This window comes from Leptopilina boulardi, unplaced genomic scaffold, assembly GCF_019393585.1.
Source record: "Leptopilina boulardi isolate dan_hultmark-lab unplaced genomic scaffold, ZJU_Lbou_2.1 LbouV2_222, whole genome shotgun sequence".
Classification (NCBI taxonomy): Eukaryota; Metazoa; Arthropoda; class Insecta; order Hymenoptera; family Figitidae; genus Leptopilina; species Leptopilina boulardi.
This window is the reverse complement of record NW_026137777.1, coordinates 319240-341437: the sequence shown is the minus strand read 5'-3', so window position 1 is coordinate 341437 and position 22198 is coordinate 319240. Positions and strand designations below refer to the sequence as shown.

General features: G+C 30.8%; 1 protein-coding gene across 1 annotated transcript; it reads left to right on the top strand.

The window, feature by feature from the left end:
- The first annotated feature begins 19764 nt into the window (after positions 1-19764).
- On the top strand, positions 19765-21858 carry LOC127279694 (uncharacterized). Its single transcript, XM_051302227.1, has 2 exons — positions 19765-20982; positions 21190-21858. Exons 1-2 carry the CDS (start codon positions 20523-20525, stop codon positions 21402-21404), a joined length of 675 nt encoding a protein of 224 aa, XP_051158184.1. The 5' UTR covers positions 19765-20522; the 3' UTR covers positions 21405-21858.
- The last annotated feature ends 340 nt before the right edge of the window (positions 21859-22198 follow it).

The window sequence follows — 22198 nt, the reverse complement described above, 5'->3', positions numbered from 1 at the left end:
TATGACGTAATTTATGGAAATTACTGATGGCAGAAATTTTGTGCCACCCAATAAGTATTTTTTTATTTTAGTTTTCTTGACTAAATTTTTATGTATTTAAAAAAAAGTACCATAATTATAATACTATTAATTAATTATAGCATTTAATCTTAATTATTGTAGTATTCTGCCATAAAAATTAAGAAAGCAGCAATATATACAAGTTGTTTTTTACAGGTTCATTACACGACTACCTATTTATACTCAAAGACTACTCGTTTTATTATTTGGAACATTTAGAGTTGTTGCAGTAAATAGTGAAAGGGCACATACAGGTATGTCTAGTGAAGCATTGGGTGTTTCTGTTGCGCCCTCTTTCTTTCAAAGTTGCGTAACTGATGGGAAAACAGCAAAAATGGAAGACGTGCTTCGATTTAAAGTAAGTTTATTTTATTAAGAAAACATTAATTGTAACAAATGATAGAAATAATTCGCATAAAGGGAAATATCTTTATCAGTAAACCGCTTTTTCATTAATTCTAGTAATTTTCTTTGTTCAGTAGTTTTGTACACTTCAATACACACTATGATATATAGTTATATATGTGACATACGTATATGAGGCATTCCATGTCAAGTGATCCGGGTCCAAATTTCGATTAATAGGGATCTGGTTTAAAGTTTGCTTAAACTTTAATCCTACTGAAATGTAACTTCAAATACTAAAGATTATTAATTTGTTTAAACAATTGTAAAAAGTGGAGGGGGTTAAAATTTTAATTTTATGCGTTATATAGTATGTTTCAAAAACCTATAGTTCCTTTAAAAACATTGGAAGTAATCAAGACAAGCATAAACAAATTTGTATGAAAAAATTGAAGGATTTTTACATAATAATATAAATTGGTTTATAATAATTCACAACACATACATACACAAACACATTCATACTTCACCGAATAATTATAAAATTTTAATGAATTTTAACATTAGTAATAATTGGCCAATAATTATTTATAAAATATTATGATCGTATATAAAATTAACTTTACCACGTGGTTGCTGCTTCCGGTGTTGGGGTTTATGTGATGAAGATCCTTTTATTTTTATATATATAAGTTTTATGGTGAAATGCAGAAATTCCAGAGTAACTTTTGATTTATCAATTTTAATCTATAGATTTTTCTATAGATGGATTAGAAGATATGTTGTTGTATATCACATAATTTTATAGGATTCTTCATATAAATAGATTTAACCGCCCATTCAAACCGCCACTCTATATAATTTAAAATTATATTTTAATAAAATTATATAATATACATAAATAAAAACAACGAAAATAGATTCACATAAATCTCACCTATAAGTTCTCGGCGAGATATATATAGCGGCGAACCTCAGCAACCACGCAGCGAATAATTACAAATGAACGATTATTCTGATTCACATTATCAAGCAATACTTCGGTGAAATTTCGGTGAACTACGGGATTCTTCGGAGAATGATCCGAAGAATCCTACGAATCATATTATATATAATATTTGTCATTTCATCTCCATTCTTAAACTCACACACACCACACACACATTCAATACAACTTGATTGCCACAATAGAGACATGTTATATGAGATCCTGATCAATTGTCTGTATGTATGTGTGTGTGTATGTGTGTGTGGATCCCTTTTTTGTTTAGAAGATCCCTACTGAAAATCCCTGTACAAGATCTTGTACAATTTCCTGTACAGGATCAGCAACTGAACTTGTACAAGTTCTGTCCAGTTCATGTACAGGAAAATGCATACGAATTTGAAACAAGTTCATGTGTGAGATCTTGTACAAGATCTGGTGCAAGATCTTGTACAAGAAAGATACTTGTACAAGAAAATGTACATGATCTTGTACAATTTCATGTATAAGTACTTGTACATGAACACGTTCATGTTCTTGCAACATGTTAATTCATGTTTTTCTTTACTAAAAATTAAAAACTTCAAAGGCTGCGCAATAGTTTATTTTAACCTTTACAGCTGCGCAATAGTTTTTAGCATGCATGAGTTACAAATCTTAGTGGTTAAAAATTATCAAAATTTCAAATTTTATTAAAAAAAAAAATTTTACAACTATACATCTGCAAGAACATGAACGTGTTCATGTACAAGTACTTATACATGAAATTGTACAAGATCATGTACATTTTCTTGTACAAGTATCTTTCTTGTACAAGATCTCACACATGAACTTGTTCAAAATTCGTCTGCATTTTCCTGCACAAGAACTGGTCAGAACTTGTACAAGTTCAGTTGCTGATCCTGTACAGGAAATTATACAAGATATTATACAGGGAATTTCAGTAGGGATAACTTTAACAGGTTTTAATGGATTTAGATAAAATTTGGTAGGCTCATTTATCATATTAATATCTCAAATCTGACCAAAGGATTTAAAAAAATAACCCAAAAAAAAATTTTATTGTCTTTTTTCCAAAAATTTTTTTTTAATCGAAAAAATTTTTAAATAGAAAAATTTAAGGTTATATATAATAAAATCGTATTTCTCACGTCAAGACGAATCGATCGATATATATAAAGTATTCATTTGAGGTAAATTTAAAGAATTAATGAAAGTTAAAAAATCAAATATTCAAATTTTGGCTATAAAATTTTGTGATTTTTTAAATTAAAGTTTATATGGGACGTTCCACGTCAAACGGAACAGAGCTCTAGCCAAAAATTGGCTTGATAAAAAAAATCGTTTAGGGGCTGAAAAAACTTGTACACTCTTGTACTTTCGAAAGCAGATGGGCGATTTCAGAAATTCAATATGGCGGCGCCTCTAGATGTGATATAAGTCATCAATGTCACGATTCGACAAATACAAACATGAATAAAATTTCCAAAATTAATTAAATTGAATCAAAAAATACACTTTTAAGCATTTTTGTGGTCGCTGAATACGAATCTGAAGTCAGATTTTAAAAATTCAAAATGGCGGATCCAAAATGGTGGTCGATTTTTGTTATAACTCAATTTTTTTAAAAAACTGGTTACTCGGAGGTTTTTGGGGTCGCTGAATATGAATCTGCAGTCAGATTTTAAAAATTCAAAATGGCGGATCCAAAATGGTGGTCGATTTTTGTTAAAACTAAATATTTTTTCTCAAAACTGGTTACTCGGGGGTTTTTGGGGTCGCTGAATGCGAATATGTTGTAAATAAAATAATAATAATAAAAAACTAAGCGCATATGAAAAATAAAAAAATAATATGTAAAATTAATGAGTAGTAAAGTGTTTGTAAGGACTTTTGATATTTAAATCTTTCTTTTACATAGGTAAAATCATAAAGCTCTTAAAAATATACACTGTTAGTTACAATGCTATCGTTCATAAAGGGTTTCAAAGACACTTGGCTAAAAAATATACAAGTGCTCCTTTGTTTTAAAAATAAGCGACCTTTAAAACACCCGAATAACATATTTAATCAAAAAAATCTAATTTTATAATTAATTCATCCACACCGAAAACACCCAAATAACAAGTTTCGAAGAAAAAATTGAATTTTAACGAAAATCGACCACCATTTTGGATCCGCTATTTTGAATTTTTAAAATCAGACTTCAGATTCGTATTCAGCGACCCCAAAAACCCCCGAGTAACCAGTTTTGAGAAAAAATATTTAGTTTTAACAAAAATCGACCACCATTTTGGATCCGCCATTTTGAATTTTTAAAATCTGACTGCAGATTCATATTCAGCGACCCCAAAAACCCCCGAGTAAACAGTTTTGAGAAAAAATATTTAGTTTTAACAAAAATCGACCACCATTTTGGATCCGCCATTTTGAATTTTTTAAATCTTACTTCAGATTCGTATTCAGCGACCCCAAAAATGCTTAAAAGTGTATTTTTTGATTCAATTTAATTAATTTTGGAAATTTTATTCATGTTTGTATTTGTCGAATCGTGACATTGATGACTTATATCACATCTAGAGGCGCTGCCATATTGAATTTCTGAAATCGCCCATCTGCTTTCGAAAGTACAAGAGTGTACAAGTTTTTTCAGCCCTTAAACGATTTTTTTTATCAAGCCAATTTTTGGCTAGAGCTCTGTTCCGTTTGACGTGGAACGTCCCATATATGAAATAATTGTATTCCTTACGTTAAGACGAATCGATCGATATATATAAAGTATACATTTGAGGTAAATTTAAAGAATTAATGAAAGTTAAAAAATCAAAAATTCACATTTTGGCAATAAAATTTTGCTTTCTCCACGAGGAAGCAAATTTTTTTGCTGATCGTAAAGAGGAAGCAAAATGTTCATGTAATGAACATCTGAATTTACAACTTGTTTGTGCCTGTTTTGGGCAGATAAAATAGCACTTTTTAAGGCAGTTTGGGCCAACTGCCCAAGACTAAAAGTCTTTTTTAGGCAGTTGTTAATTTTTGCATAATTTTTGTTTTGCTTTTATTTTATTTATCAATTTTTATTATTTTATTTTATATACTATTTCATATATATTATATATTATGTAAATATATATATATATATATATATATATATATATATATATATTTATAACATATAAATTCATTTATTATTAAATATATTTATAATATATAATATATATGAGGCATTCTTTGTCAACGCGGACACCCCCCTCTCGCCCATATTCTTTTCATTTTAAATTCATGTTTAATGGCTTAAATTTTAGTTAAAGGAATATACTTTTGATATCTGAGTGGCATATTTCCAAATACAAAGGGCTAAAAAGGCCTCAAACATTACTTTTTGGATTGTTCAAAATGAATTAGAGTAACTTTTTATTGGTAAATTTAAAGAATAACCTTTATATTGGATCCTATATTTTGTTTTTGGATATATGCCACTCAGATTTCAAAAGTATATTCCTTTAACTAAAATTTAAGCCATTAAACATGAATTTAAAATGGAAAGAATTTGGGCGAGAGGGGTGTCCGCGTTGACAAGGAATGCCTCATATATATATATATTTCTTTAAAATTGTTTCACTTTTTCATAACAATGGCGAAAAAAATAGGGTATGTGGCTCGCACGTAGTAATTTTTAGGTTCGGATGATTTCAATACTCGCTGTCTCTGCGACTTCGGTTCGACTTGGCTCGCTTTCGGCTCGTCTTCGTCTTTCTACGTCGCACTAACGACAGCTCGTACTGAAAATTACATCCTCACCTAAAGAGTACTACTTTACGTGCTTGCCACATAATATACTATTAGACGCATGAATATGCACTATAAAGCTAATTTTTTAGAATTATGTTTTAATCGAATTTTATTCTGTAGAATATTCGGAGTGGCCACCGAACCTTGATAACCTTGAAAAATACGTCAATTGAACCGACGGGTGGGTGGCGGATTCGTTTTTTGTCTTATAAAAATTGAGCCTTCTAAATTGCCCAACTCTGTACAAACAATATCTATAGTTTGGTCATGAACCAACCATCTTTTTACTTACGGTCAAACCACTAAAAATCATCTTGTAACATTTTTCTAGAAGCATCAAAAAAGAGAGACTTCAAATCATTGAATTGACCCTTTTAATTAACAAATTGTTGAATTCATTATTTCTTAAACGGAGCAAAATATCCCAGTGGGAAAAGAGACATTGGATGTCTTAAAGATATTTTATGTCCTAAAGACATTTTTTAGACATAAGATGCCTTTAAGACGTTCTTTGGATAGACATAGACGTTCAAAAAAGGTACTAAAGATGTCGTAAAGACATCCAATATCCCCGTGCCCACTGGGTACCCTCATCAAATTTTTTTAGCAGTTAAATTATATCAATTTTAAAATATATACGAAACCTCAAATATTTTGAAGCTTCCAGAAAAAAGTTACAAGCTTCAAAAAATTACGGAATCTTTTTACTGAAAAAATTTTTAAATTCGGAATCTAATTCGGAATACGAAATCTTGACATTTCCGTATTACAGCCTTTACTGTAACACGGAATCATAGGACGTTGTATACGGACAACTTTTGCTTTGGTCTTATTTTCAAGGGCTAATCAAGAGTAACAAATACAATATGCATGCCGTTTTAAAAAAACTGCCCCTTTTGAAATCACCCCTTCAAAATGGTAGAAAAATCACAAAATTTGAAAAAACAGTATAAATTCCATAAAAATTTTTTTTTCAGTCTTAACTATTACATTTGTTTACAAATATTGTCAGTATTGTAAAAAAATAAGTAACAAAAATTCTCCACAAGGGTAAAAAGAAATATCAAAAACTACTCCATGAAACCAAAATTTTTAAAATTGATCAGATTTGTCTGAAATTTCTTATTCGGGGGTTTTTGGGGTCGCTGATTACGAATCCGGTGTCAGTTTTTAAAAATTCAAAATGGCGGATCCAATATGACGGCCAAATGCCGATTTTTTTTTGTTTTTGAGATATTAAATGTCAAACATCTTATATCGGTGCGCGTTGGGAGGCGGTCGACTCATATCACGCCGCGGTAGCTTTATACACTAGCGCGCGGACATAAAATATTTGACATTTAATATTTCGAAAACAGAAAAAAATCGGCATTCTGAAAATTTTACACAGGTCGGAAAAAATCTCTGCTTTCGTTTGCAATTATTTATTTTAAAAAAACGGACTTATTTTAGTGAAAAAGCACAAATTTCAGCATCTGAAAATAGTTTTGAATTAGGGGTTGGTTACAAGGGCGTATTTACCATCATTATTCATATCTATGTAGCTAAGAAATACTTTTTTTATAATTTATATGCACTAAGAATTCACAAACTTCTTTTAATCATTTACAGAAATTTTTACCATTAAGGGGTGGTTTTCAAGGGGTTGTTAATTATCATTTCCAATTTTAAAACAACCAGAAAATATTTAGCAATAATTATAAAGTATGTAAGAGCTGAAAAATTTTAATTAATCCTTTACATGGATTACACAGCCCCACAAAAAAAAGAGTTATGTACTTTTGACCGGAATACCCTAACCCTATGTATTTTGACGTGCTGAACACGAATCCGAAGTCCGTTTTGCTCCATCACGTCAGGATTTTTTTCTAACCTCAAAAAACATGTCAGATTTTGAGAAGTAGGCGATTTTTTTAAAAATTGATGTATTAACTTCAAACTTAGTAGCTAGGGGTTTTTCGTGTCGCTGATTACGAATCTGAAGTTAGATTTTCAAAATCCAAAATGGCGGATCCAATATGGCGGACGAATTTTGAAAAAATTTTAAAATTTACTTCAAACTTGGTATTTAGGGGTTTTTTGGGTCGCTGATTACGAATCTGACATCAGATTTTCAAAATTCGATATGTCTGATTCAATATTAAGAAATTATTTTTAGAAAATTGTCAGATTATTACGAAATTTGGTATCTACAGGTTTTCTAAGTTGCTGACAAGTAACACTAGGGAAGTGCCGTACTCCATTTTTTCAGAAACTTGGCAGTTTTGTAGTTTTTTAAAAACAATTTGACGCGTATTTTTTTGTTTTTCCCCAAATGTTGATTTAAGGCGGGAAACTACCCCTTGATTTTTTTTGGGAGGGGGACATTATTTTACGAAAATTTTTAAAAATGAATGTTCAATAGTGTATCTAGGGGTTTTTTGGGTTGCAGATTACGAATCTGATGTCAGATTTCAAAAATTTTAAATGGCATATCTAACATGGATTTCTATCGGCCATATTAGATACGCCATTTTCAATTTTTGAAAACTGACATCAGATTCGTAATCAGCGACCCAACAAAACCCCAGATACTCTATTGCACATTAATTTTTAAAAAATTTCGTAAAATAATGTCCCCCTACCAAAAAATCGGCGTATGGCACTTCCCTAGTGTTACTTGTCAGCAACTTAGAAAACCTGTAGATACCAAACTTCATAATAATCTGACAATTTTTTAAAAATAATTCCTTAATATTGAATCAGACATATCGAATTTCGAAAATCTGACGTCAGATTCGTAATCAGCGACCTAAAAAAAACCCTAGATACCAAGTTTAAAGTAAATAAATTAATTTTTAAAAAATCGCCTATCTCTCAAAATCCGACATGTTTTTTGAGGTTAGAAAAAAATCCTGACGTGATGGAGCAAAACGGACTTCGGATTCGTGTTCAGCGCGTCAAAATACATAGGGATAGGGTATTCCGGTCAAAAGTAGATGACACTTTTTTTGTGGGGCTGTGTTATCAATATTTCGTGGTTGTATTGAACGTAGAGGTGGTTTTAAGGGGTCTCTAAAATAAAGACAAAAAACTCGGTCATTAAAGGATTAAAACAAAGTTAAAAAGTTATCTTTTTGACAAATAAACGCACAGATTAGAAACAAATTGTTTAAAAAATTTGTTGAAAGAATTATTCATGAAAATGTTTTTTGTTTTCAGATTTATTACTTCCATTAAAGCAAGGTGCAGGTCCCTTTTTGCCAATACCCTTGCTAAATTACTTGGAAGAGGTTCTTAAAGTTGTAAATAAAAAGTAAGAATAGTAAAATTGTGAAAAAAGGGACGGCAGTATACTACTCTTTTTTAGAGACCTGCCTTTGACAAAAGGGTACATCATGTTCGCACCTTGCTTTAATGAGAGTAATAAAACAAAAAAACGGAAAACATTTTACAGAATAATTCTGTGAAAAATTTTTTTAAACAATTTTATGTTTTGATTTCGTTAAATGAATCTTTTATTATCCAATTTGGAATTTGTTTAATATCTGTACGTTTATTTGTCAAAAGATAACTTTTTAACTTTGTATTAAATAATCTCGAAAAGTTAAGGAAATAAGCGAAATTTTATTTAATATTATATTTCAGCAGGGTTAAAATATTATAGAAAAAATTTCGCATACTAATAGGATTTTTATTGAATAAGCTATAAGCTTTCAAAGTAGACCGTTTCCAGAATGGTGTGAAAAACCATGTATTTTTTATCTTCTAAAATCCATAAGTGATGCAAAAAAATTTTCTTTTTTTTGCAATTTCGTATAGTAACGTAGAAAAAGTATAGCTGCTGACTCCAAGTTGTCTCAATGTATTGCGATTTTTTTACCTGAGTTATAAGCTTTCAAAGAGAGGGGTCTTTATATCTTGAACCGATGTTAGTCATTTTAGCAATAAAATTTTATTATCTATAAACAATTTTTGTTGCTTTTACGAATATTATTTGAAACTAAAATTTTGCTTTTATCATTCATACTTACTAACGAAGATATAAATTTAACCATAGCTTAAACATATTTTTGTTGTATACTTTGAATATAATATGATGAATATAAGAATACTTGAATTTATTTAGTATTTTATTAAAGTTAATTTTTATCAATTACACAGGTCTACAAGGTTTTTTATGAGATATCAGCACAGTAAAAAATGTAAGATACAAGAACCGCGGATTCCGGTTACAAGCTCAATAGCTGGTAAACCAATTCATAAGAATCTCGGATACAAGCACTTTTCGGTATCCGAAATGCTCATAAGCTTGTAAACGCATTGAAACGGGCGACTTTTGTAGGTCTTTTAATCAAGAAAAATCAATTAAATGGATGCAGAAACGAAGGGAAATTAAATAAGAATAAAAAATAAATGATTATTTATTAAAGAAACGTACATTTAAACAAAAAACAATTATTCTTATTAATTCTAACCTCTGCATTAAAAACATTGTAAAAACAGTGTTTTGTTGGTAATTTTACCTTGTTATTCGGAAAATATGGTTTGCAACAGTATTTCAAGAACTTTTAATTGAAATATTTCCAAAATATTTACGGAATATTATGTGCTGTGTGGGCTTTGTAGTCCTAGTTTGACAATATCAGTTATAATCACCCTAAACATCGTTTACTTTAAACATTAATAATAATTTAATAAATACAAACTAATTTAGTACAAAAAATACAAGAATCAGTCATTGAATAATTGATTTATTCAATTCAGTAGCATTTTTCTTTTATTTTCCTTACAACTTTAACAATTTACGAATGTGTCACAATTGTGTTACGAACATGTAACGAGTTCCTTACACGTTTGTAATTTGACATCCGACAGGGCTTAAGTGATGTAAAATTGTAGGTATACATTTTTATACCTATTCCTCGTCTCATTAAAGTTTTGTGATTGAAATACATTATTTAATAATATAACATTTTTTTAATGGGAATGTGAAAGATATTTTCAACATTTACTTTAATATGGAATATTATATGGAATTTAAATTCCCGTTAACAGTGTTAAATTAAACACAATTATTCGAATAGGTCTTTTTTCACTATCAGTGTTCCTGAACAAAGGCTTGTTTGATTAATATTTGACTTTAAACGTATAAATTTATATATAATTTAAATAAAAGTGAATTGAAAAATGTTTTAAATCTAATTTATAATTAAATATTGTAGTTACGTATTATATAGGAAAATTATATAAAAAAATTCAATTTATTTTACACGCTTCCACTATTAGACGGAGGTGTCTGTAAGTTAATTTTACTACTACTATATCTGTTTAATGTTTATTAAATTTACATGTAATACCGACCGCAACATTCTTTAGTTTTTTTATGTACTCAAAGAAATATTGATATGTATAATCAATGTCATTTTTGCCATTGACATTCTTATAAATCCTATGTTAGAATTAAGTGTCTTTATGAACTTTTGAACAATCGCGCGCATATGAAGCGCCATCTTATCTTTGTATTTGTTCTATTAAACTACAATTTTTATATTCTCTTTGTGTTACATGTAGATGTACGATATACGCAAAAGCGTCGTCATTTTATATAAATCTTTTTGCCTTCTCTTATTAAAATATTTTCTTCTAAACGAAGAGGCCTCTATCATATTCTTTTGCAACCCACATTTCCAATAGGTTATGGGCCCAGAGTGCGCGTAATAAGTGAATAGGCGGATCTTTCTTTCGATAAAAACAAAGTTAAGGACGTTGAGGTTATGTACAGTGTTGTGCGTTTTTGTCGAGTAAACGAGTGTTAGTTTATTGTAATTCTGTGATATATCTGTTGTGTTGTGATAAAGAAAGAACAAAAATAAAATGTCTAGTTCAATATATCGTATTGAATCTCTCACGCAGAATAATTATGACACGTGGAAAATGAAGCAATCGTCGACGGGAACAATGCATACGTAGAACAAGCACGTGCTTGGGATGAAGGATATGGAAAGGCAAAGTCGGATTTGATCTTAGCAATTACTCCCACCGAACTTAAGCAGATTAAAGGCTGCGTAACGTCACGACAAGTCTGGCTGAAGTTAGAGTCAATATATCAATCAAAGGACCCCGCCAGGAAAGTAACTCTCCTGAAGCAGTTGACATTGCAGAAAATGCAAGAACGGGATAATGTACGTCAACATCTTCACAGTTTTTTCGACGCAGTGGATAAACTCCAGGAAATGGAAGTTGAAATAAATGCTGAGTTGCTGGCCATCATGCTTTTATATAGTTTACCCAAAAGCTTTGATAATTTTCGATGTGCCATCGACTCAAAGGAACTAATTACCGACTTCAGAGGCGCTCAAGGTAAAAATTTTGGAAGGAAAGGACGCCAGACAGCAAAAAACGAAGGAAGGAGTTCAAAACGCCTTGTTAGCAAACGATCCGAAATGGAAGTCGAAGGGTCTAAAATTCAACAAATCTACTGAGGAATACTCCAAGAGAATTCGATGCTACGGCTGTAAGAAAATAGGACACGTGATACGAAATTGTCCTCAGAAAAACGCGAGTGAAAAAGCGAAAGCCAAAAAGGTGGAAGAAGAAAGTTTCCTCGTAACTGAGAAAACAGTCAAGACTGCGTTTAAGGCAGAGTGTTATTTCTCGTTGTTGGTGCCTGGATAGTGGGTCTACCTCCTCCATGTGTAATGTGAAAGAAATTTTTACATCAATGGAAGATTCTACGAGTGAAAAACTAAGTCTTGCAAATGGTGAATCGACGGATATCATCGCCAAAGGTGAAGTGCGGGTAGCTGTGGCAGACAATTTTGGTGACAGACATGTGAAATTAAAAAACACACTTTTCGTTCCTGACCTTTAGACATACTTCATGTCTGTATCAAAGATAACGGACAACGGTTTTAAAGTTATTTTTGTTTGTGACAAGGCTGTTGTAAAAAAATAGTGACGGCGATGTAAAATTGACTGCCAGTCGCTTTAACGATTTATACTACGTACAATTACCGATCGACTGTGAAAAAGCAAAGCAGGCTTCCGAGAAATCAGCAGTAGAATTGACTGAGTGGCACCGCAGATTATGTTCTGTTTCTGTTGTAAGTATGACGTCGCAACTTCCACCTATAAAATCAGGGCTTTGTAGTATAGCAGGATAGTTTTCTTGTACTGTGGAGGACACTGCCTGGCTCAAATGTGTAATTCACATCTGGTTAATTTAAATTTCCCTACTGAAATGAAAACGAACTCTCAAATCGTATCTTCAAGTTTTAAGTTATTTCAACTCCGTTTTCTATCGCATAATTTTAAAACATCATTATTCTATTAATCGTTGATTGGATTTTTATGACACTTGGTATCTAGGGGTTTTTGGGGACGCTGATTACGAATTTAATGTTGGTTTTGAAAAATTCAAAACAGTGGATCCAATATGTCAGACTTTCTTAAAAAAATTATTCGATCTCCGTAAAACTCAATACCTAGGGGTATTTTTGGTCGCTGGTTATGAATTTGATGTTGGCTTTTAAAAATTAAAAATGGCGGATCTAATTTAGCAAACAATTTTCATTTAAATTGATTGATTTTTATTAGTCCTGATATTTTAGAGGTTTTTAGAATTTCTGATAAAGAATTTGAAGTCATTTTTGAAAAATTAAAATTAGTGCCTTTTATAAAATAACATTAAATTCCTAATCATCGACCCCAAAAGCCGTAGATATCGAGTTTCATAGAAATTTAACATTTTTTTATAAAATCATCCACCATATTAGTGCCGCCATTTTGAATTTTTAAAAATTCACTTCAAATTCGTAATCAGCGACCCCAAAAACTCATAGATACCAAGTTTCATTGAAATTGAACGATTTTTTAAAAAAGTTGTCCGCCATTTTGGATCCACCATTTTGAAATTTTAAAAATTGACTGCAGATTCATAATCAGCGAATAAAAATACCCATGAGTACCAAGTAGCAGAACATTTGAGACAGTAGATATTGTAGAACGATATTTAATACTTAAGGCATATCCGTCACCCGGAAGTTCAAAATGAAAATTTAAAAAAGGTGGCTAAAGGTGGTTGCATATAAAGCATAATCTGATACAATAATAAGTACTCTATACATCAAAAATAGTTTTACAACGGGCCAGCACAGGCCCCAGAAGTTCTGGTTCTTCAAAGTAAATAAAATGAAATTTAAATTATATAATTTAGTCCTATATATATAACGATCATAGATACAGAAAATATTAAGTGAAAATGTTTAAAATATGTTTTACACACAGGATAATACCTGTAGTTTACTCTTCAAAAGTATTTTGCTTCATTAGTTTCAAGCGAATTGCATAATTATATAATTTATAAGATATGTGCTGACGGTAATTTTTCACGAAAACAAAGATGCCGCGAATAGCAATGTTTAAATTGTTTTTAAATGAAAACTATTTTTTTCCCAGAAACTAACATTCATACGTTAATGTAGAACAACTAAACATACTATTCCTATAGTATTTATATTTTTTGATGACACAAAAATTTTGAATTTTGTCCAGCTAGATTCGCAATTCGTACCACTGTGTGTCTGTATGGTAACCTGAACCCGGGTCTTCTTGCCTACCTCAGCTGAAAGTTAATTTTTACACTTTGACATTCACGATATAAATTACACTTCACTCGATAATTCCCAGTATTTTCAAAAATTACATCGTGTTTAAATAAATGTTTATTAAAAATCTTCGTCCTTTTGTTGATTTTTTTTAATCTGACAAACCAAAATTCTTGAAGGATTTCGCTAATTGTTTTTGTTGACTTTTTTTTTCTTCCAGAAATAAAACTCTTTTTACCGAACGTATTTGCGCATCCGTGAGATTTCTACGCGAAATTAATTGCTCTCTAAGTTTTTCTTGTTGAGTATACCTATCTTCTTTTTCCCTATTCATCTAGTACCGTAATTTTAGTTTTCCTAATATATGTAATTTTCAGGGTAAGCTATGCCCGATTCAAAACAAAGTGTCAGTTATTTAATCCTCTCACTTGCCCAAGCGCCTACCCGCTTCCAGCAAGGTTAATTCAAAGAATTTTCCCGTTTTTTAAAGAAACCAGAGCTCACACAACTGGAGGGTAGATACTCTTTTTCCCTTGTTCAGCGTTAGCATACAAGGAAAGAAACTTTCGTTTTGCTAACCGCACTCAACTAAATTTGTCATTAAATAAAGTGTAAAGAAATATTAAACATTTGAGTATCAACAAAGGAAAATGTGAAGAATACAAGTTTATTTGTAGACACCAACAAACATCAGAGTTCGTGTCTTTTTTTAAATGAATTAAATTTCTTTCCTCAAATCATCAAAAGGAGTCCTACCGACTGCGCCAATTTGTTAAGGGCAGATTTATTCGAATTTAATAATCAAAAACTCAATTAATAATTCAATTTCACTTCCCATTATCAAAAAAACTAATATAAATCCCTTTTTACGTCTCTTAACAAATCATGCCCTCTGGACATGTATGCATATTTAAGTGCAAGTCCCATTTTAAAACATATTATTTTTCCATGTATCAAATCGGATTTTGAATTTAAAGAAAGAAACAGAATTATATGGAAAAGGACGAACTCTGTTTAGATGCAAGGTGTAGAAATAAATCAGAGGAAACACTGTTACAATAATGATACTTATATTTTCATGATACAATATAATGATTTACATACTCGAAATTTATGAAAAGTGAATCTACTATATTATAAGATGAGAAACAGTTTATTGTATTTTACTATTGTAGATTTAAAAAGAAACGTTACGTTTGAAAAATGATATCACGGTCAAATTCTCTCGCTAATAGCAGCAGCTCATTACATTAGCGTAGTAGAAAGCATGTTGTCCGAAAAGTGGGGTTATGTTGTCATTTCAATTATCTACTTTGCAGTAAAAAATCATAAAAAACATTTTTGAAGGATGAAAAACCTCACTTTTCACACAATATGTTTTTTACTACGCAAGTGTAATTAGCTTCTGCTCAATAACGAGAGCGACAATTTCCGAACGTCGCGCGCAACTATAACAGACGTTTCACAGTAAATAAAATACAAAAAAGGGAAACAAACATTGTTTAATAAATTGTGAGTTAACTGTTTTCTAATACAATATTTTTCTTGTGCGGTATTAAAGCGTGAAAAATAAGGAAAATTTTAATCTTTAAACCAATTTATTTGGAGAAGGAGGAAAAAAGTGGGTTTTTTTTCATTATTTATTATTGTATTTTTTAAATAAACAATTTTTTTACTTAAAAAGTCTTATGCTTAAGTCTTATGCAACTCGTTAAATGAGACAAAAGTAGAATTCATTTTTCATTCCGCTTGGTGAATGAAATAAAAGTAGAATATAGTTTTGATTCAGTTCGTTATACGAAACGAAAGGAAACGAAAGTAGAATCTACTTTTGAATCCGTTTGGTGAACGAAACGAATGTGGAATGTAGTTTTTATTTCGTTTAATAAATGAAACAAAAATAGAAGGTACTTTTAATACTGTTCGGTGAACGAAACGAAAATCCTTTAGATTACTCTTCATAGTAAAAAATTTGAATTTACTTGTTTCAAACAGAAACTCGGAAGTAATCTGACAGATTTTCGTTTCGTTCACCAAACAAAATCAAAAGTACATTCTACTTTCCTTTCGTTTAACAAACAGAATTAAAAGTACATTTTATTTTAGTTTCGTTGACAAAACAGGATCAAAAGTAGATTCTATTTTTGTTTCGTTCAACAAACGGAATTAAAAGTTAATTTTTGATTCTGATTTCTAAATTAAAACTTAAATGAACTATTGTTTTGATTCTGATATTCTGATTATAAACAAAAGTGTTTTTAAATTTTGATTTGATTATGTGAAGGTACCTGATATACATATATACAAACACACACAATTAACTTCAAAAATTAAAATTTTTTAAAATGAAAATCATATTTTTTGAAAAAAATTCTAGGACGAGCAGCTAGGATTTTTGTGTTTTTTGATTTCGAATCTTGAGATAATACTTCAAAAGGTAGTATAAATAATAAAAACCCTCAAAAACACTGGTTTTAGAGACTTTACCCCCTTTTTAATAAAAATACTTACGTGATATGCAATTTTGGAAACCGGGATCGTGTTCAGCACACAAAAATACCTGTGTAATGTGAATATATATATTGAAATTCTTCCACAGTTGTACCAAATGGCGGATCCAAAATGGCAGATGAAAATTTTAAAAATTAATAAATTTACTTCAAACTTGGTATCTAGGGGTTTTTTACGTAGCTAATTACGAACCTGTAGTCAGATTTTCACATTTTTAACCCCCAGACTACTCCGAAATGTTCTTTGGTAGACTGTTGTGCAGCAAGAACTATAACTTTTTGTTTTAGAATGAACCAGTTTACTATTCTCAAGACCTGACAGGTATCATTGCTTCATAGAGATCAATTTGGCAAATGCCCAAAACTTTTTTTATTGAGGTAATAGTGTGACAATAAGATGTAAAAGTTTAATGGTAAATTTTTACGCAACGAGATACAAAGGAACATTAATATCCTCTATCTTTTTCTATCTTATTCCTTAAAAATATATTGTTTACTTTATACGTTTTGCACTTTCATTGTGTTTCGGCACAATACTAATCCTGCTGCTTTGATAAATGTAGTAGGTGATGACAACTGCCCCGAAAAAGGATGTGTAGTATGATTCGCTTCCTGTTTATCGAAGTAACGAAGCCAGCGTAGGCGCTCTGCCCTGCAGGGGGACGTTAGAGTGTGAGAATGATACTGTAGTGTGTCCGACGACGAGTTGATTTTGTCCCCGTCTACTATGCGTTTCAAAAATCCTTGCCCTTCGTAAAAAACAGGGATAAAACGTTGAAAAAAAATCGCTATAAAACCAGACAAAGATTATTGGATAGATAATTTAATACTACATAAACTTCTCATTCATGACACCTTAGTAAAAAAATTTTTAAAAAAGTTACAAGTGCAAATATGTAGAAAAACAGGGTATTTTGAGTGATTTGCTTATGGGTCAACTTTCACTCATCAAATTTCATAGAAAAAATTATAGAAAAAATTTGAAAAAAATCACTGAGATGCGCTAATAATTAATTTAAAAATATGTGCAATTTGTTTTTAAAAAACAGATAAACAATTACCTACACAACCGATTGTATGGATAATTGCAATCTCAGCTCCAAATTACGTTAAAAACTTCTAATAAAATTGAGTATATCAGAAAAAAATTCTTAATTCTGAATCTAAAAAATTTTTATTTTACAAATGTAAAATTCCGTTTTATTTACCATTTTTTACTTCAAAATTTTTTTATAAATTGATCAATAGGAAGGAGTAACTGATACCCTCCAAAAACTCAGGTTCAACTGTTTCGTTTATGACCTGTTTTCAGAAGCCTGGAAAAATGTACCAAAAAAAAGAGGTTGGCGTTGCCAAAGGCGTAGGAAAATTTTATTGTATTTTCGAAGCATTTGGCAATTTTTAAGAGTTCCTCGCGTCTTTACATTAAAAATCTTTAAATTAAAATAACATTTAAAATTTTTTAATTAAAAACAATTTTTATAATTTTAGGATTAATAAAAATTTAAAAATTTTTAACTTAATAAAAATATTATAATTTTTAAGCTAATAAAAATTTTATAATTTTTAAATTAATTTTTTTTTTAATTTTTAAAATTAATTTTTTTTTAATTTTTCACTTAATGAAACAAGAATTTTTTTATAATTTATTTAAGGGTCTACAGTTTTTTTAAAAACTTTTTCACAATTAACTGGATTTTAAAAAAAGGTCATGCAGTATTTATTTGAACTGCTTTAAAATTTAATTTAAATACTTTTAACTAAACTTTTTTTAATAAAAAATTTTTTTTAAGTTAGATTTAAAAAAATGGTTCAAATATTTACAGAATTTTAATTATGTTAACTTGAGAAGGAAATCTTTTCTAAATTTTAATATTATACTTGAATTAACAAAATTTATTTTTAATATTTTTATGGCAACAAGCATATAGCTATAGAATCATAACAATATTAAAAATTTTATATACAGTACCGTCGTCAATTGTCGGTACGGCGTCAACCGAACACCATCCAAAACATACATGTGTTCAAACTAAGCTAACTCAGCCAATAATTAAGATAGAGACTTGAAACAAAATTTATTGGAAAGCTTATGAATTTCCGAGTAATAAGATATACCAATAAATATTTTTTAACCATTTGGACACATTGTAGCACTTGTTGAGTACGAACCAAATTTTTGAAATTTTCCGCGATTTGGTCTATTTAAAGGCGCCTTTGCATAATCTACAAAAGTTTTAGGAAAATTTTAAATCTTACATAGAGTTCATTGTTGAATCCTAATATTTAATTTAAGTCCAAGAAACTTAAAATATCTTAACGGGTTCTTGAGATATCATCAACCATGTTTTGTGTAAAAACCATGAAATTCAGTACTTTTTGGGGTATTTACGTGGTTTTTACACAAAACATAGTCGGACACTTTCGATGATATCTCAAGAACCCGTTAAGATATTTGAAGTTTCTTGGACTTAAATTAAAGATTAGGATTCAACAATGAACTCTATGTAAGATTTAAAATTTTCTTAAAACTTTTGTAGATTATGCAAAGGCGCAATTAAATAGACCAAATCGCGGAAAATTTCAAAAATTTGGTTCGTACTCAACAAGTGCTACAATGTGTTCAAATGGTTAAAAAATATTTATTGATATATCATATTACTCGGAATTTCATAAACTTTCCAATAAATTTTGTTTCAAGTCTCTATCTTAATTATTGGCTGAGTTAGCTTAGTTTGAACACATGTATGTTTTGGATGGTGCTCGGTTGACGCCTTACCGACAATTGCCGACGGTAATGTAATACGTAAATATTAATATTGCATTTTAAAAGCAGTAATTAGGTGAAATTTGCGGTAGAATCTTAAATCGATTCTTAATGGAGGTATATTATATCCCAAGCAAATTATTTTCCACTTAAGATTCAATAGATTCAATAACGTTTATGGCTGTTTCCTTATAAACACGAAATAAATATCTTTAAGTACATCATACTTGCTGCAAGTTTGCAGTGTAAACATTTTGGTACCTTTTCCTAAACGATTACCTCAAATGCCTTTTTAATTACCTATCTGTTTCTGCAAAGTAGGATCTTTTCAACGATTTCGGTTTTCTAGCTCAGTTTTCTGTTGCATCTCGTTGCATCTCGACACAGAAAGAACTTTGGAGAGAGTAATTTTTTAAATAAAGCGAGTAATTCAAATCGTGTAGTTGTTTAAATTTGTCAATTAATTTTTGCAAAATGAGTGCGCGAGCGCCAAGTGATTGGACAATGCTTTATCTGTCTGACATTGACAACAAATTTTATGTGAAAGAAACAGGTGGAAATGGTGATTGTTTATTTTCTTCAATCGGTTATGGTTTAAATATAACAAACATTCTCCAACTCCGTCAAGATATTGTTAATTACATAACGTCCGATGTAATTTGGCCCCAATACAGTTTTTGGGCTCAGCATAATTTTAATATTACATCGAGTGCTGCATACAAAACAAAATTAATAAAATCCGGAGAATTTGGCACTTATCTTGAATGCCGCGCACTTTCAGAATTAGCTCACATTAATGTTAATCTTGTTAGGTTGTTTAACAGTAATTATTATTTTGAAACTTATCAATGGCGCGAAGATGCTTCAACAATTTGGCTTTTATTTACTGGAACTGAAAATTCAAGTGGTCATTTTCAACTACTGATACCTACGTCTGATCCTATTACAGACTCGTGCATAATTGCGAAGAAAATTGATCGCGTTCAAAATGTGGGCTCCGTTGACAATAGAATAATTTCAGAAGTAAATAATAATGATACAGTGGATCAAGGTACTGAAACCGTCAGTGAAAATTTTTCAGAAGTAAATAATAATGATACAGTGGATCAAGATACTGAAACCGATAGTGAAATTTTTTCGGAAATTAGTGCGGAAGAGAGTATAGAAACTATTAAAAAAATTTTTCAATCGCGAAGTGAACCCAAAAAAAAGAAAGCTTTAACCTTAGAAGAAAAAAGAATGGTTTTGCGAGTAAAAACTTTTTTCGAAATCGAAAAACAAACTTTAAAAAACAATGCTAACATTTGCCGGAAAACTGCAGAAGCTTTGGATATTTCAGAAGGCACTGTAAAAAACGTTTCAAGGGAAGCAGCAAAAGGAGAGTTGCAAAAACCCCATCAAAAGAGTGGGAGACCTTCCCTTGTTGTGGATAATTTTTTTTTGGAGTGATTCGGAGAAAAATTTTTGATTTTTATATGAAAAAGACATTTCCAACCCTGAATATTCTCCTCGCCGCTTTACAACAGGATGTTCCAGGATGTAACATTTCGAGAACAACATTGTGGAGAACTTTAAAACATCATAATTTTGTTTACGGAAAATTGAAGAAAAAGCCTGTGTTAATGGAAAGTTCTACTGTGGCAAACATTCGAATGGAATATTTAAGATCCATTAAATCTTATAGGGATTCAAATTGGTCTATTTATTTCTTAGACGAAACTTGGTGTGGTGCCAATCACACACTTCAGACGGGGTGGATGGAACATGTGACTGAAAATCGACGGGATAATTTTGATGAATATCGTTTCGGTGTGCAGCAAATAGATGGCTATCGAGGTGGTTTCGTAACTCCTTGCGGTGCAGGAAAGAGAGTTATCATCTTGCATGTCGGAAACGAAAATGGCTTTGTCGATGGATGCATGAATTGCTTTATAGGTAAGGACCTGTATATTGTGCAATTTTTAACGTACCATTTAATATAACAATAAGACTATTTACAAATTAAAAAACTTCTTTTTAAGTAAAGCATTAATTTGCCATTTTTTATATTTTTTTACGCATAACGCATTTTTCTTTGAATAAAAATTAAATTTTCACAGCACATTTGACATTTCCGTTATAAAGTATTGTTCTTATTTATAGGACAGAAAGGGTCATCAGATTATCATCAAGAGATGAATGCTAAACATTTCGAGGAATGGTTTAGAAATCTGTTGGCAAAGGTGCCAAAGGATTCGGTTATAGTGCTTGATCAGGCCCCTTATCACACCATGATTGATCCCGAATTTCGTAATGTCACCACAAAATGGAAAAAACAAAGCATCATCGACTGGTTGATTCGACGAGGCGTTCAATAAAATGAAAAGAGATGAATTGTACAAATTATCACAGGAGCATCGATATCCGAAGATTTATCTCCTTGAAACGATAACAAAGGAATTGAGGGGTAATGATGTAAAATTGTTGTGGATGCCAGTAGCTCATTGTGAGCTAAACCCCATTGAACTCATCTGGGCACATGTTAAGAGACAGGTGGCAACTAATAATAAAACATTCAAAATTAATGATGTTTTGGAGCTATGTAAGGAGCACATGAACACAGTTCCATCATCATTGTGGCCAAACTGTGTCCGACACGCTAGAGAAATTGAGGATCAATATCGAGGACAGCACAATGACGTAGACCGGTTTATAAGTCCCTTGATAATAAATGTGGGAGCAGAAGACAGTGATACCGATGACGAAGAATTTGATATCGAAGACGATGTTTTAGTATCTGCAGAATTTGAAGGCGTTTGAAAAATAAAAGAAGTAAGTGCTTTATTTTGTTACTTTTCTGTTTTAATCTACAGATATGGATTGCTTTAGAAATATGTGTCCCAATCACCAATCTTACTCGGCAAACTTGCAGCAAGATTGCATCAAATTTATTGTAAGTTTGCAGTTAGCTTACTGCAAGAATGCCGAGCAAGTTTAATATTTAATTTAATTTTTTTGTGACTTGATTTCTTTTTACTCTCACCCAAATTTCACGTAAGCTTGCAGCAAGCTCGCTTTGCAAGTTTTTCAAGTTTGCAATGCAAAACTGTTGCAAGCTTGCCGCAAGTTTGAAATGTCCCACTGTTGGCAATATTGCACTGCAATCTTGCTG